Source organism: Fusarium mangiferae, assembly GCF_900044065.1.
Source record: "Fusarium mangiferae strain MRC7560 genome assembly, contig: FMAN_scaffold009, whole genome shotgun sequence".
Lineage (NCBI taxonomy): Eukaryota > Fungi > Ascomycota > Sordariomycetes > Hypocreales > Nectriaceae > Fusarium > Fusarium mangiferae.
The window spans coordinates 396671-412130 of NW_024573929.1; the positions used below are offsets into that span (position 1 = coordinate 396671).

At 49.8% G+C, this 15460-nt stretch overlaps 8 protein-coding genes across 8 annotated transcripts; 3 read left to right on the top strand and 5 right to left on the bottom strand.

The window, feature by feature from the left end:
- Positions 1-114: 114 nt before the first annotated feature.
- On the bottom strand, positions 115-1293 carry FMAN_12225 (uncharacterized protein; the record flags this gene model as incomplete). Its single annotated transcript, XM_041834738.1, has 3 exons — positions 115-822; positions 871-1092; positions 1141-1293. The coding sequence occupies 3 exons, from the start codon at positions 1291-1293 to the stop codon at positions 115-117; spliced, it is 1083 nt and encodes a 360-aa protein (XP_041684971.1).
- An 852-nt stretch (positions 1294-2145) lies between these two features.
- Positions 2146-3675, top strand: FMAN_12226 (uncharacterized protein; the record flags this gene model as incomplete). The annotated part of the gene is made up of 4 exons (XM_041834739.1): positions 2146-2269; positions 2317-2434; positions 2488-3259; positions 3328-3675. 4 exons carry the CDS (start codon positions 2146-2148, stop codon positions 3673-3675), a joined length of 1362 nt encoding a protein of 453 aa, XP_041684972.1.
- Positions 3676-5061: 1386 nt separating this feature from the next.
- Positions 5062-6346, top strand: FMAN_12227 (putative branched-chain amino acids aminotransferase; the record flags this gene model as incomplete). The annotated part of the gene is made up of 2 exons (XM_041834740.1): positions 5062-6120; positions 6170-6346. 2 exons carry the CDS (start codon positions 5062-5064, stop codon positions 6344-6346), a joined length of 1236 nt encoding a protein of 411 aa, XP_041684973.1.
- Positions 6347-6613: 267 nt separating this feature from the next.
- On the bottom strand, positions 6614-7487 carry FMAN_12228 (uncharacterized protein; the record flags this gene model as incomplete). Its single annotated transcript, XM_041834741.1, has 4 exons — positions 6614-6676; positions 6727-6900; positions 6973-7190; positions 7238-7487. The coding sequence occupies 4 exons, from the start codon at positions 7485-7487 to the stop codon at positions 6614-6616; spliced, it is 705 nt and encodes a 234-aa protein (XP_041684974.1).
- A 433-nt stretch (positions 7488-7920) lies between these two features.
- On the bottom strand, positions 7921-8589 carry FMAN_12229 (uncharacterized protein; the record flags this gene model as incomplete). The annotated part of the gene is made up of 1 exon (XM_041834743.1): positions 7921-8589. One exon carries the CDS (start codon positions 8587-8589, stop codon positions 7921-7923), a length of 669 nt encoding a protein of 222 aa, XP_041684975.1.
- Positions 8590-9605: 1016 nt separating this feature from the next.
- Positions 9606-10136, top strand: FMAN_12230 (putative glutaredoxin; the record flags this gene model as incomplete). Its single annotated transcript, XM_041834744.1, has 2 exons — positions 9606-9629; positions 9681-10136. The coding sequence occupies 2 exons, from the start codon at positions 9606-9608 to the stop codon at positions 10134-10136; spliced, it is 480 nt and encodes a 159-aa protein (XP_041684976.1).
- A 584-nt stretch (positions 10137-10720) lies between these two features.
- On the bottom strand, positions 10721-12018 carry FMAN_12231 (uncharacterized protein; the record flags this gene model as incomplete). Its single annotated transcript, XM_041834745.1, has 3 exons — positions 10721-11497; positions 11549-11693; positions 11744-12018. The coding sequence occupies 3 exons, from the start codon at positions 12016-12018 to the stop codon at positions 10721-10723; spliced, it is 1197 nt and encodes a 398-aa protein (XP_041684977.1).
- A 1380-nt stretch (positions 12019-13398) lies between these two features.
- FMAN_12232 (uncharacterized protein) lies at positions 13399-15211 on the bottom strand (the record flags this gene model as incomplete). The annotated part of the gene is made up of 4 exons (XM_041834746.1): positions 13399-14123; positions 14173-14659; positions 14709-15139; positions 15202-15211. 4 exons carry the CDS (start codon positions 15209-15211, stop codon positions 13399-13401), a joined length of 1653 nt encoding a protein of 550 aa, XP_041684978.1.
- Positions 15212-15460: the final 249 nt, after the last annotated feature.

The window sequence follows — 15460 nt, forward strand, 5'->3', positions numbered from 1 at the left end:
GCGGGTTGGACGCATGTACTGTTATTTTTTCCTTTGTGCTAGTCAAGCGGACTGCTTCTTTTTCTATGTACTAGTTAGCGATCACTACATGATCAACTATTTCCTTTCTCCGACTCATGTCGCTTTTGCTGGTGCAGATGCAAGTGAAGTAGAGCAAACGCAGCCCTGTCCTCCGATGCTAGTCACAGGAGGGGCATTGCAAGTAGCTTCGGTAGTCCATGAAGCGTACGTAGACGTAGGCTCCTCAGAAACAACATCAGCTCTAACAAGAACAGGAATGATCTGACCGGTCGCCAGACGGAAAGGTCGATGGTTAAGAGCCTGGAGAAGCTTGGTGATTTCACCAGAGTGGCTGCTAATGCTGATCCAAACAGCATTGTCACTTGTGAAGATATCATCGAGAACTTCCTTGCTTCGCGCCAATTGGTGTTCACCAGTCTCACCCTCCTTTCCAGTCCAAAGCTTATCCTTATCAGAGAAACCCTTCTCAAACTTGATCTTCTTGGCGAGAGTCTTGATGAAGCTCTTGCTGCGACGGTGGTCGCATGTCCGGATGCTAATACCCTCACGGAGAAGTTCCTTCACCATCGGGATGAAAGGTTTATCCTTGGGGAGCTTGAGGCTCTGGAAAGTCTCCACGGCGGTCTCGACACAGCGGGCGAGAGGAGAGGTGTAGTATGAGTCGAAGTATGGCATGCCTTCGTTCTCAAAGCGAGTCTTGAAGTAGGCGTTTGCCTTGTGAGCTTCAGCCTCGCCTGCGGGTGTGAGGAGAGGATCCTCCCACGTCGCTGTTCCGTTGCCGGACTGAAGACCCCAGTAGCACTGCAAATGTCAGCTCATGAATTGAGAGTCTTGAGTGAGGCGACTTACGTTCCAGGCGGGAGTGCCGTAAAAGGACTCAGCGGCGTTGTGCCAGCCCTCACCATGACGTCCCATGACAAGAACCTTGTAGCGCGTCTTGTCGCGACTGGCATTGCGGTTCAGGTGCTTGACGTACTGCTCGAAGCGCTCCCACTGAGTCTTGTAGCCCTTTCGGGGGTTCTTGGGATCAGTGGGATACGTGCGGTTCAAGAGACCAAAGTTCCATTGAGCCTAGACTAATCAGCATCTATTGATCCGGTGAGACAAGTGAGGTCTTACATAGTCGAAGCCAGTGGGGTTCGTGGCCAGATCATCTTGCAAGAAGAACCCTTCAACAGAAGTATACTTGATCTCCTTATTCTTGGCAAAATGCCAATCCGCAAGAGCAGACGGCGCAAGGGCCAAAAGCGCAGAGACGGTAGTGAACTTCATGATGCTCTGCCAATGCCCAAGTCATTGATGAATTGGCCCGGGCAAACGACCATCTTTATACCTCACGACATCGGACACTTGACCGATTTGACATGTTCGTGCCAGGGTATCATCGCGCGATTACCCCAAGCTCAAAAGCTGTTAAAGATGCATCTATTCCCGTCCCGGGAGTCTTGGCCCGAGCAGGTCCACGATTAAGGCAAAGATCGGAGCCAATGGATCGGGAACGTGCCGAGCAAAGTGGAGTCTTTTGACGTGACAAGATGAAATGAGATCCGGGTTCTCGGTCACAGAATGAGATAGTATTAAAGACTAGATGAAGGAAATGGAGTAATTGACATGAACTGGAAGAGTCAGTGATGAGAAGATGGTGTTTTTGTCAAAAACGTGGTGTTGCTAGCGTGGCTGATGTTTGCATGTGACAGGGGTACTTCAAGACCCTTAAAAGGACAAACAACCCTCTCGTATTCAATCCTTCACTCATTCCATTATTACTCTTGCTTGCGTATGCATTTCACGGTAATAACATGGGCTAGAGCAAGCACATTTAATTTATTCGTATTTATAGACGGTTACCTAAGCTCTATTGACCGTCGTTAAATTGGCAGCATGTAAACGGACCAATCAAATCGCTCATAAAATTGTTAGGCCCAACCAAAGGCTCACCCATTAACTTCCAACAGCTCAAGTTACGTAGAAACGTCACCTCACTGAGAGCTCCTTAATCTTAAAAAAAGCATTCATCATCACCGCTTCTTCTTTTTGGTCTTTTACTTTCTTAAACTTGGACTTGCCAACCTCACTCACTCACATCGCTATTGCTGTATCTTTGTCGCATCTTTTCTCGCCACCATGACTTCGACTGACCCCACTAACCCCTCGATTGACGATGAACTTCATCTTGAGGGTGAGCCTGCTCCTGAGCTCCTCGAGGGGCGAATCTGGGTCGATGGCTGCTTTGACTTCTTCCACCACGGTATTTACTCTCTATGTTTCATCGCGATCAATTACTAACGATTCCAGGCCACGCTGGCGCTATTGTGCAGGCCCGTCAATTAGGCGATGAGCTCTACGCTGGCGTTCACTCAGACGAGGCCATCCTCGCCAACAAGGGCCCTACAGTCATGAACCTCGCAGAACGGTAACACTGACTCATTCACACGTGTCACGCGACACATTTACTGACATTTGCAGACTCGCTGCTACTGACGCTTGTCGCTGGGTCACCCGTTCAGTCGGCCACGCGCCCTACGTGACTTCTCTCCCCTACATCTCCCACTACGGCTGCAAATATGTCGTGCACGGCGACGACATCACCTCGGACAGCGATGGTAACGACTGCTACCGATTCGTCAAGGAGGCCGGTCGATTCAAGGTGGTTAAGCGCTCACCTGGAATCTCTACCACCGACCTCGTCGGGCGCATGCTTCTCTGCACAAAGACGCACTTCATCAAGTCCCTCGAGAAGAAACTTGCCGGTGAAGAGGGCCACGGCACACCGGAGGAGCGCATCGCTGAGGGCCAGCAGATGCTGGAGCGCATGAAGCTGTATGCGACAGACGCTTCGGGCAAAGCACCCGGCGCCGAGGTGTTCTTCTGGAAGGCGTCGCAGGTCGCCAAGGCGGAGGAGGGTGAGGAGGAAAGGGGCAGTTTCCGACAGCTTATTGAGGGACCCGGACCTAAGCCCGGCCAGCGCGTTGTGTACGTTGATGGAGGTTATGATCTCTTTTCCAGCGGACACATCGAATTCCTGCGCCAAGTCCTCCTTGAAGAAGAAAAGCTCGCTCGTGAGCAGGATTGGTATTCCGAACAAAACGTCAATGAGCGTCTCGGCAAGGGTGAGGATTATCCCCCCGCGTACGTCGTAGTAGGCGTGCACGAGGACGAGGTCATCAATCAATGGAAGGGAATCAACTACCCCATCATGAACACCTTCGAGCGCGGTCTCTGCGTACTACAGTGCAAGGTAACAAAACAGCCCTCACCCCCAATACTACCCCAGCCCTGAAAACCACTAACCACTTTAAACCGCAGTACATCAACGCCGTCATCTTCGGCGCACCCTTCTCTCCCACAAAGCCCTACCTCGACACCCTACCGCGCGGCACCCCAGACGCCGTGTACCACGGCCCAACCTCCTTCATGCCCCTGACATACGATCCGTACACGGCACCCAAGGCGATGGGGATCTACCGCGAGATCGGCGCGCACACGTTTGCGCACGTCAACGCGGGCGAGATCGTGCAGCGCATCATGAAGTCGAGGGACATGTACGAGGCGCGCCAGCGGGCAAAGGGCGAGAAGGCGAGTGTTGAGGCGGCGGCGCGCGAGAGGGAGATTCTGGAGGAGGAGCAGCGAAAGAAGGAGGCTGAAAGGGCGTAGGGCGTGGTTTGATGGTGTGAAAGAAAAAGAAAAACAGGTCCGGTAATGTGTGGTAGAACAAACAAGGTCCTTTCAACAGGGAATCCTAAGAGACGGGTGGGATAAAAAAGTATAGTATAGAGTAATCATGATACCTACCTTGAAGATGACGAGTTTCTGCAAGTCTACTGCGATGATACCCTTGTTATCGTACTAACATCTCGATACAATGACACCAAAGTCTCCACGCCACGAAACATAGGACCGATCATCGATAAGAAACACAAGAAACACACAATGTGACCTCAACGAAATTCATCATTATCCCTTCCAATTGGGGGGGGAAACATAACATGACCTCACAGCACCGAGGGGCGGTAACAATGGCAATTGACGGTTAGCCACGGTGCCATGCACAATTCCGCCCTGCCAAGAAAACTTGCATCAAGGTTTTTTTGTCTTTGGTCTGTCAGAATTGACAAGCAGGGATTTCACGGCACATGACTATCTACTGCATAAACCTCTGATACGATGAGGATATGTGACACTGGTTCAATTGGATGGTGGTTGCTGTTATCTTTGTTGATAGCCAATTTGTTTAAGCCGCGCCCTGGCAGTGGAGTCCTCGATTTGACTTGACAGCAGTTCCGTTCCGCACTGACAAGAGCCGATGGGACCGGATATTTCTTGGTGGAAATATGCAGTTCGTGTAAGCGATCTCGATAAGCACGTCAAGTTCCAGGGTCATGTGCTCTGTACCTATTCCCAACAGAAATTGCGGCTTCACCACTTTATCAAGAATGCCAATTCAAAGTCAATTCCCCAATTCTTCGTCAATGGCGTAACTCATCAGTGGAATACACGCCAACTACAACCTTCGTTATCTTCCAGAAGCCCATCATCAGTGGAACCCTTCTTCCAAACTGACGGCTCCCCCTCCACCACCACGTCAAAGGCTGTGTGGAGCACACCTCACCACCTACCAAATCCAGCTTAGCGCTAGTATCTATCGATATCGCAAGCATGGCAGAAAAAAAACCAACAGAAAAAAAAACACCATCGCCGGAGCCGAGCCACCGCGCGGGCAGAGGCGGTCTATCCGGGCCCGCGAGCGGCGGGAAGTTTTTCTGCCCCAGCTCGTGACTATCCCGAACGACACAAAGGTGGAGACCGGATAGCGGAGGGGGGGGAACAGTCATACACGGACGGGGTAGATAGGTAGTTTGGCGTTTCCGTGCTTGCGTATATAAAGTTTTATCTCTGCTCTTTTGTCTTTGTTTGCTTTCCTCTGTATACTTCACGACTCCGATCTCGCTCTCTTCCTCCTAGCATTGACTCAAAAGAAGACCTTCGCTCAGAAACAGCATTCACTCTAACTTCAATCTTCAACTTGATACATTCGCAATCATGGCTCCCTCCGCCGTCGAAACCCAGGACGTCAACCTCACAGCCGCAGCAATCCACAAGAAAGATCTCGCCCAGCCCACCGTCAACGGCACCCCCCAGGTTCAGGCTCCCCTCGACGCTTCAAAGCTCACATACACATACACACAATCCCCCCGCTCCGTCCCCGATGAAGCAACCGCTCACTCCGGCGACGAGACCATCGCCACGGACCACATGGTCCTCGCTTCATGGAAGGTCTCTACCGGCTGGTCTGCCCCGGAGCTCAAGCCCTACGGACCCCTGAGCCTTATGCCCACTGCCTCTGTGCTGCACTACGCTACCGAGTGCTTCGAGGGTCTCAAGGTCTTCCGTGGCTATGATGGCAAGCTCCGTGTTTTCCGCCCTGATCGCAACGCTGCGCGCCTTCGCATGTCGGCGAGTCGTATCTCGCTTCCTGTCTTTGAGCCCGCAGAGGTAGAGAAGCTCATCATCGCTCTTCTGTCTGTCGACGGCACAAAGTGGCTTCCCGCCGATCGCGCTGGAAGCTTCTTGTACATCCGCCCAACCATCATCGGTACTGCTCCTCAGCTTGGTGTCTCTGCCCCCAAGGAAGCCCTCCTCTACATTATCGTGACATACATGCCCCGCATGGACGCTCCCCCTGGTGGAATGCGTCTTCACACATCCCCCGACGACATGGTGCGCGCATGGGTCGGTGGCTTTGGGTACGCCAAGGTTGGCGCCAATTACGGCCCTTCTCTGCTCGCTACGGCTGATGCACGAACCCGTGGATTCCACCAGATTCTCTGGCTGTACGGTGCGCAGGCCGAGTGTACTGAGGCTGGAGCCAGTAACTTCTTTGTTGTCTGGAAGCGAAAGGATGGCAAGAAGGAGATCATCACTGCTCCTCTTGATGATAAGCTTATCCTTGATGGTGTTACCCGCCGAAGCTGTCTTGAGCTGGCTCGCCAGCGTCTGGGAGATGAGTATGAGATTACCGAGCGAAAGTACACCATCGCTGAGGTCATTGAGGCCGATGCCGAGGGTCGTCTGATTGAGTCTTTCGCCGCTGGTACTGCTGTAAGTTTAACAATTTATTCCATGTCGAGAACCCTGCTAACGACATCAGTACTTCATCTGTCCCGTTTCCCAGATCCACCACCGTGGACAAGACATCAACATCCCCATGGGCGCTGAGGGAGCGGCCGGCGAGGTCACTGGCAAGATCAAGGGCTGGCTGGGCGACATCATGTACGGTCGCACAGAGCACCCCTGGGGCGTTGTCATCCCCGAGAAGAAGCAGTAAACTGCCGATTCAAAAGTGCATTTCGGAGAGGTGCATCAAAAGTTGCTTCATGGTACGGCGTTAGCGGTGTTTGTTGATACACAAAAGAGACCAGGTTGGTCATGGGCGCATGCATTGACAAAGATGGAAATGACAGGTGCAGATAGTTAATGAGATACGAAATAGACGACCAGTTGAAAGTCAGCTCTGCTACTGTACATGACGAATCGGACATGAGACTGCTGACGCCAAAATAACCCACACATTGCTTCTAGTACATCACATCGATCATTCGTCGAAGAGATCCTGCATCATCTTCAAAGTCTCATTCTGGATCTCAGCCTTGAACTCCTGCACATGTACGTCAGTATTAATTCATTGGTTGCGGAACACCAACGTACCTTGTCAACCTCGTCCAAGAGTCGACACTTTTCCTCCACGATGGCCTCTGCCTGTTTCTTGAGGTCCTCAGCAACCTTTAAAAGCTCCGCATCGACACCATTCTGGCCACCTTGCTCGGCGAGCTCTTTGTTCAGTTGCTTCCAAGCCTGTTCCTCGGTCGCACAGCACTCATCCTATTCGACACTGAGGCGAAGAACCTCTTCTCTCGCGGCAGCGATTTCTTCTTGGAGCTTCTTCAAATGAACGGCGACAGTTGCTCGAGGGTGGTCTTCATGGTCATTGTGATGGCAAAGTGTGGCCGATAGCGGGTAGGCGATGTTGGCGTACAGCTTTTTGGACTGCGACAAGGTCTCGCCGGATTTCTCTGCGAAGCTGGCTGTCTTGGCCTGCACATCCGTGTGCGCCTTTACGAGGTGCTCAATTGCAGAGCTGTGAAGGGACATTCCCATGCGAGCATACGATTCTGTGTATCGTCAGAAATGAACCCAGCGCCTTGCATCGTGAACTAACCTCGTAGCTGCGAAGCCTGATCATTGCGATCCGGTGTAGGAACAACCTTGCTTTCGGGCTTTGAAGTTTCCAAGGATTTACCAAGGCAATCGTGAACCTGCTGGTAGATATTCTGGTAGGGAATTGGCCCGATGGAGGAACTCGTTGCTGGAGTATCGTCGTCACGCAGGCGATCTCGCAGGGTCGAGGGGCAGCCATCTTCCTCTAGACTCGAGGTGGAGTTCAGGAAATAACGAGATGCGGATGCCATGATTGTTCGGAAATAAGTGCGCTTCTAAGAAAGACAGATTATTTGTACGGGAGATGAGAGAGGAGACAGTGCGTGATGTTGGTTGCAATTCGATCCAGCAGTAGCCAGTGTCGATGTAAAGAAGGAAGGAACCTTCTACGCCTGCCTGCACTGCACCTTCAATATTCACCAACCACGGGCATGCACATTCATTCCAAATCCAACATCAATCTTTCTGTTTTTATTGAGATCATATCGAGTGTTAATATCAGAGCTTGTGCCCCCAAAATGCCGCTTCCTTTGTGGTATCAATTCCATCATCAAACTACCCTACGGCTCTGTCATGCATTTTGTACCCATTCCTCAGGCGCCATATCGCGATCAACAAACTCCCCCCAGTGTCGCTGAAGATAACTCAATCCGGCCATTTTTCTTTTCGTCCTCGTATCTTTCCTTAGGCATTGATCTTCTCGTCAATCACCTCGACGATACTCTCCCAAGTAACCATTGCACCATTTCCAACATCACCACAAGCCAAATTCTTCGATATCGGCCTCAACACCTCAAACCAACCATTCTCTCCACCCCATTCCTCTTCCAAAACTCGCAGCTGTCTTGCAGTGATGGGATGATTCCACATACAAGTGTTCATCGCAGGCGCGACGAGGATCTTCTTCTTGACCCCATCTACAGCCCCCGTAACGTCCCATGCTCGAACCACAGACGTCAAGAGGTTATCGCACAAGCCGTTGACAATCTTCGCCATCGTGTTCGCACTCAGCGGTGAAATGACCAGAACATCCGCCCAGCGTCGAAGCTCAATGTGTAAAATCGGCGCATTGCGCTTCCAAGGTTGAGCCCACTCATGCGCATCTGTGTAAACAGCGTCGACATTCGGAAGACGAGAGACCTGATCAACGGTTGGCTGCTCAAGACTTTGTCCCGAGAGAAATTCCGACGCTGATTGAGTGAGGATGAGACGGATGGAGATGTTGGGTTGTGATTTGAGACCATTTATAATCTGGACGAGCTTAATTGTCGCGACGGAACCAGAGGCAGCGAGGAGAATATGGCGCTTGCCATCGCCTCGCGCCTGTTCGAGAGCTTCAGTTGAGTTGCGCATGTGGTGGTCGTGATGGGCGTCGTGCCCGTGTTGAATTCTGTGAAGCATTTCTCTGGGAGCAAGAAAATATCCGACCTGGATATAGGGTGTCAAAATACACTCAGCAAAAGCTACCCTAAACTCAGCAAATGTATCCTAAACTTCTAATAAAGATATCCTAACCTTGGTAAAGGTGTCCTAAACGTGTACTATTGACCTAAGTCTTTTTATTATTTGGGATTCAGGTCCTGAATTTTGTTTTCTTTCCTTCCCCTAGGCACTGAGATTGAGTGCGATGCAGATGCGTTTGTCAGCGGTCTTGACGAGAATTGATAGGGTTCGATGCAGTCAGGTGGAGTGATGCCAACTTTATGACCTCAGCTTCAAATGTAAGTGATAGATATGGTTTGGTAAATAATTGACTGATTGTTTAATTGAGAATCAATGGCTTTAGAATTGACAGCAGACAGGAGCTTTATCTAATTGACCCCGCCATCAGCCCCGCGTCATATGATGAACTCTGAGAATGTCACGAGCCGAATCGCAAGTGCTGAAAGCGTCTTCGCAGTGCCGACTGAACCTAAGAATGGACTGATTGCAATAGCGTGTTTACAGAATGTTCTGGCCAGCGTTGGGATTGGTAAGAGAGTTAGTACTTGACAGTGCCGCTTTCTACAATTGGTGAAGATGCTGCTTGAAGGTGCCTAAGTAGCTAGGCTAGACAATAAGCAATTGAACGCGAAACAATCGGAGCCTACCGACGGAGGTGAGTTTTATTAACATTGAAGGACAAAACACATCAGATTGTGGTCTCAGAATAATTGTCATTCTAACATCACCATGGGCAAACATGACAACGTTGATAAGCCGCAATCGCCTCGTCGCTGATTGGCCCTTTCGCCACTGATATCCGGGGATCGGCATCGGAACATCCTTGACATCACTAATCCCATCCAAAACTTCCGCCATCTACACACTCCAAATCCACTGCGCATCTTCATTCTCTCACCACCACATTCTCCCTCACAGCCGCCACAATGTTTGCGCGAACAGTAGCTTCAGTACGACCTATCCCTCCACCACATTTACTATCCAAAAGCTAACTCTTCTAGTCCCTCCGACAAGCCGCCCGGCCTGTCGCCGTCCGCTCAACAGCTCCTCTCTTCCGCACACCATTCTCCCCCCTCACACCCTTCCAAGCCCGTCTGCTCTCCGACCAAACCCGCTCCGCAATCGACAAAGCTGTAGCCTCAGCCCCCGTCGTGCTCTTCATGAAGGGAACGCCCGAGACACCGCAGTGCGGCTTTTCGCGCGCCGCCATCCAGATCCTCGGCCTCCAGGGCGTCAACCCCGATAAATTCGCCGCCTTCAACGTCCTCGAGGATCCCGAGCTGCGCGAGGGTATCAAGGAGTACTCCGACTGGCCTACGATCCCTCAGCTCTACGTCGCGAAGGAGTTTATTGGTGGAACGGACATTCTGGTTTCGATGCATCAGAATGGTGATCTGGCGAAGCTATTTGATGAGAAGAAGGTTATTCTTGAGGGAGAGCCTGAGCAGAAGGAATAGAGCGGCGATTACGATCGGTCGAGTGTATAACATGGTGTAATAGTGAAGAGATACTTTTATATGACAGATACGAATGTACAGCAAAAGAACGGAATAGAATGGTGTGGTCATCTGCTTTTCGACTTCTGGTGCTCTGAAGAAGCTGAGGGTCATTGGCATGTCGCTGGTTGTATTCGCGCCAATTGCTCCAGCTGGTCTGATAAGAACGGCGATTTGGAGGGCGCACATGTTTATTCGCTACGAGCAGAATACGATCAAGAGCTGCGAAGGGTTGCGATGACGGAGTAGTACAAAATAGCCGCTATAGCTTCTCTAGCTTCGTATCATGAACAACGGAAAAGGGCTCATTGCAATGAGGCTTGGGATACTGTCATATCCTCTAGATCGAAGAATCAGGTCCCTTCTTCACTTCTTATCAGGTTGTAGGAGCAGTTTGTTAATCAGGTCACATTACAAGGCGTCAACGACGCCTTCGTGTGTTGCGCTTTTGGTCGTCTCGATTTATCCGTAGGTCTATATTCCGAAAGCAATGGTCTATGTCTATAAAGTCTATATCTTCCAGTTCATGTCCGTCAAATCTCAGCTCAGAGCGCCATGCCATGAGATCTCTCCCAGCGCCTCTGCCAAGCGTCCAGCAGCACAGTTCGCGAATGTCCCTTACACTCCGGCACAAACGCAACCTCGATCACTGCACTTCGCCCCATCTCAGCATAATCACGTTTCATAGCACAAGCTATCTGCTCAAACCTCGCCATGACCTTTCGAAACTCGTGATTATCATCCCTGAATATACGTTCTTGAAAAAGCACCCCGGGGGCTTCGAGCGAAACGAGAAGCCAGTCAAAGTCATGCTGCCAATTCAGTAGCCGGAACACTAGCTCTCGGGGGAATAGAAAGATCTCTTCGCCGTGTGCTAGGCGGAGATTGAATCCTGGGAGGACATCGTAGCTGAATATGAGGTCAATGTTGGGTTTGGGCTCTAGGGAGGGAGATCTTGGGACTTCGGATGGTGGGCTGGGCGACCTTTGTCCAGATTCGATGGAGTTCCGTGGCCGTATGGGCCTGGGTTGATTGCCATTCTGGTTCGCTTGCTGAGACTGCTGAGAGGCATTATTTGAGTTCATGGATGAGGGGGGAGGTGCATTGGGATCTCTATCACGATATTCATCTGTCTCAAGTCCCGTTTGGGTGCCCGTGGAAGTAGTATGTGCCGGTGGATTGCTCGCAGGCTCTCTATGGTCGATCACCATATTTGGTCTTGGATCCGGCCCCATATGCCTAAGATTATCTTGTAAATCTTGCATCTGACTTACACGTCGGGGCTGCGCGTCAGGAATTAGATGTCCCGATTCATCAATACCCTAAGTAATCTGAAGTCAGTAAAGTATCCCTTCAAGCGTTATCTCACTTACATATCCAGCCAACTCATCAGGACTGCAAGTCCTGCCGTAAGGAATCGGACGTCTGTCATTAATGGCTTCGTGCTGTCTCGGGGGTTGGCTCGACTGAGGACTCTCTGAAGATGAGGAAGAATCACCATCTTCATTGTCTACTGCTCTGAAGACGGTAAGCGCTTTTGTCATGTGCATCTGAATTAGAGAACCAACGCTGCATGGTCGGGGCTCTCGCGCTCCGGAGGAGATGGTGTAGGGCTCTCGCTGCCAAGAACGTTGCTGGGATTCCTCGATCGTCGGCCGTTAGCTGCAGCCGTAGTTCGTGAACGTGTTGAGCGTAACCTCTTCCCACTATCTTTCAGATTCTTTCGAAGGAAGAACCAGACAATGTTGGTGTAAATCCTGTATTCTATAGTTAGAGAGAAGTCAAGTGACGAGAGGGAAAAGTTACTCGTGTTGATCTCTGGGGTACCGAAGAGATCCGTCATTGCTCGTACTAGGCCAGTACAATGAGCCATTCTCGCAAACACAGAGGTATTCATGTGCCATCTCAATAAGTCCATTTTGCTGGACTATGTCATTTCTATCGACCAGATCCTTACCCGATATTCTAAATCTGGTCATGAATTGGGAGCGGAATTGCTCTAGACTCGCTTGGTATGCAGTTGCACCTCTCTTGCGACTTCTCTGCCTCAGTTTCCGACGTATATCAACCAAATCACTGATTGAACCGGATGTAGAAAATATCGCCAAGTACTGACCAAGGGAGCAGCCGCAAGCCAACTCCATGGCTGGTGGCGGCGACTTGAGAAGCAGATAGTTGCTGGAATGAGAAATAGGCACAAGGCATTTGCCAGGCAATACACATTTATTACTATCGAGACAAGTCACGAAAAACAGGTATTCGAATTATTTCTCTCACATTCTACTCATCTTGGTCTGATCGTCATCGGAGGCCTACTCCTTCACGGTGGTGATTCTGCCTAATAATCCTAGTCACTGCGAAGCCCCTTGCATAATCCGTTATATGTTTTGTTGGATAGAACTGCATTCTTCTACTTTTCGAAACAGCTAAATGTATGTGCCGCACACATGCGTACAATTCTCGGGGTCGCCGCATGCGCTGGAAATGTATCCCCAGACGCGGTTGACTCATTCTGACACGAGTGACTACGCGTCAGGACTAAACTTGAGTCCCATCTTTCTTCAAAGTCTCTTATTGGATAATGAGACTATTGAGTGATCGATCGGCAGATTGTGTAGCGGTTGGACTTGCGCCAGTAATGAGGTAGGGTTGTAGGTGCTCAACTCAGCAAGAAATAGGGGGAAGAAGTAATAAATCGAATTTCAGTAGTAGTTTCGATTTAGCTTTGGGATATTCACAGTGATTGCTTGGATTGTGGATAGTTGCCTGGATTTTGAACCATGATCGCATGAATGTTGTTGGTTGAACCCATGATGCATGTAAGGCATCCAATCACGAGATCAACTTCAAGGCTGCTTCGCCTCACAAGGCAGTCTTAGCCATTTTGTTGCATAATAATTCTCGGATTCCCACAAAAATACTATGTCGTTAAACCAATTCTATACAAAGAGTTAACCATAGTCCTCTGGCTTAGTCGTTGTAATGGAATGCAATTAGCAATGATAAAATAATAGATTGGTCAATCCGAGAATTTCTAGGCAAGTCTCAGGAAAAGGGTCGGGTTTCTGGCTTATGCGTATCTATTGTATATGCTAACATATATAATAACTTTAGAACACTCACGATATCCTGAAGATAGTAAATCTCAACGGTTGGAGATCTCGATTATACGAGGCAGGCACTTTTTTATGATGTTTGTATATGATCCTAAGCTATCCAAACTCTACAAATGGGACAGGGACTTGCTTTCTGGAATTTCTGGCCACCCATGCGCCGCCACAACGCCATCAAGCTCATCATCGTTAGCTGAGATGAGCTGCAAGAGGTAGTATCTCGACTGGACTACCTCATCTAAGATCTTTTGGTCTGAGATCGAGTTCCACATATCAACACAGGCTTTGACAACATCATACTTGTATTCCGTGGACTCATCCTCAAACTTGACAATTTTCTCTTCCTCAGCCTCATCTTTCATCTTATACTTTCCGTTGGTAGCCACCTTGAGCTCCTGAGTGACAATATCAACAACAGACTCATAAACAGTGCCTTGGTTGTTGGCCCAAGTAGCAAGAAGATCTGCGAAGCCGTCTTCGTAAGTGAAATTCGGGTCGTCTTCTTCATCCTCGTCCTCAGCTTCCAGATAAATCGTCTTCATGAACTGTTTGAAGTCGAGTTTCTGTTCCCGGGCTTCCGCGAGTGCCTTGTCGACTGCCTTTTGGGACTCGCTCCCCGTCAGGAGTTTCTTTTTTCCATTAGAAGTTGAGCCGGCGCCAAGAAGTATCTGCACTTTTGTTGAATTGGGGTTAATGTTAAGGTCTGTAGTGAGCCATTTTCCAAATTTGCTCTCGTCAACCCAGTAAGGTAGACGTGTTGTGTATAAGAGCTTGTCAACCTTGTCCCTTTTTCCTTGTTTATACATCCTACTAATTTGAAACAAGACATCCCAGCCTATCCATATATAAGTTAACTCAGAGCGTTTATGATGTGAAATGCTTACAAGGGTGCCCATATTGATGTCCTGGTGTCACGATCAGTCGCTGAGGCAGACCGAGCCCCTCCAAAACCTCGCCACAGGAGAACTCTCCAGAAGAGCCGTGGTGATCCAGCTTGAATGCTTTGACTGGTTGGCCCTGGAATACTTGCGGGCAAACGACGTCTTTCTCGAGGGTAAAGTTGCCGTCGCCTGCACAGAAATAGGAGAATCGCCGTTGACTCTTGCCACTTCCGCGCCACATGATCACCGCCATGAGAGATCTCTCGTTTGGTGTAGGGCTGTTCTCTTTCACGGATACCAACTTGAGGTTCTTGAGTAAATCCCCCTCCTTCTGGGGTTCTGGGGGTATCTTGAAACCCTTATCATAGCTGTAGCCGTCGCCACCAACGCACCAGAAACCGACGGGGCCATGGTTCATCTCCTGACCAAAGAAGTTACACCCAATGGCCTCAGCACCAACTACGCGAGTTGTTTTGATACTGCACTTCTCCTGGGAATTGTGTAAGTGGGTATTGGCGTAAGCAGAAGGACAGACTCACGAAAGCGGTAGAAACTCGGGTTACAATCTTCTTGTCGGTTGCACAATAGAGCCAGAAGTCCTTCTCAAGTACGAATTGATTCATCTTTTCAGCCTCGATCAGATTGAGTACACCCTCAAAATGATCTCTATCCCAGTGTGTGACGACCCACGCCCTCAAATAAGGACGGCCGATCCCGTGGATTCGGGCAATCAGCCGGAGTCCAACATGGACTACGCGACTAGCTTCTAGTCCTTGAGCATCTCGATCACCGTCCATTATGAAAGCGCTTACTGTTTTACCTTTCCCATTGACGAGTAAGTGGACAGAGCAGTCACCACAAGGAACAGGGAGCTGATAAGTGACCACTCGGGGTAGGTTCTTCTCGTTGTACGGTTGCATTGCGCTGCTCGCTTCGTCGCAGAGCCTCTTCGCAAAGGAATCATCATGAGCTATTTTATATCAGTAAGATTCTTGTTTTATAAAACAAAGTGCGCTTTCAATCAATACTTACTGGAATCCATGGTTTGCGATCTTAAACGTACGCTAAGTACTCAATACTCTGATTTGGCATAGGGACGAGAACTGGCTGGGATATAGAAAGGGGAGCTGCGCATGACTCAAAGAATGAATCAAGTTCATATTGGGACTCGAGGGTATTCCAATCTTATACTTATCGCCTTGCGACCTGTGACTAGAGAGAATGGGGTGATGCCAGCCACATTCCCAGCGCAAAGCCTATTTGAGAAGCTGAAAGACTCCATGCGTTGGCC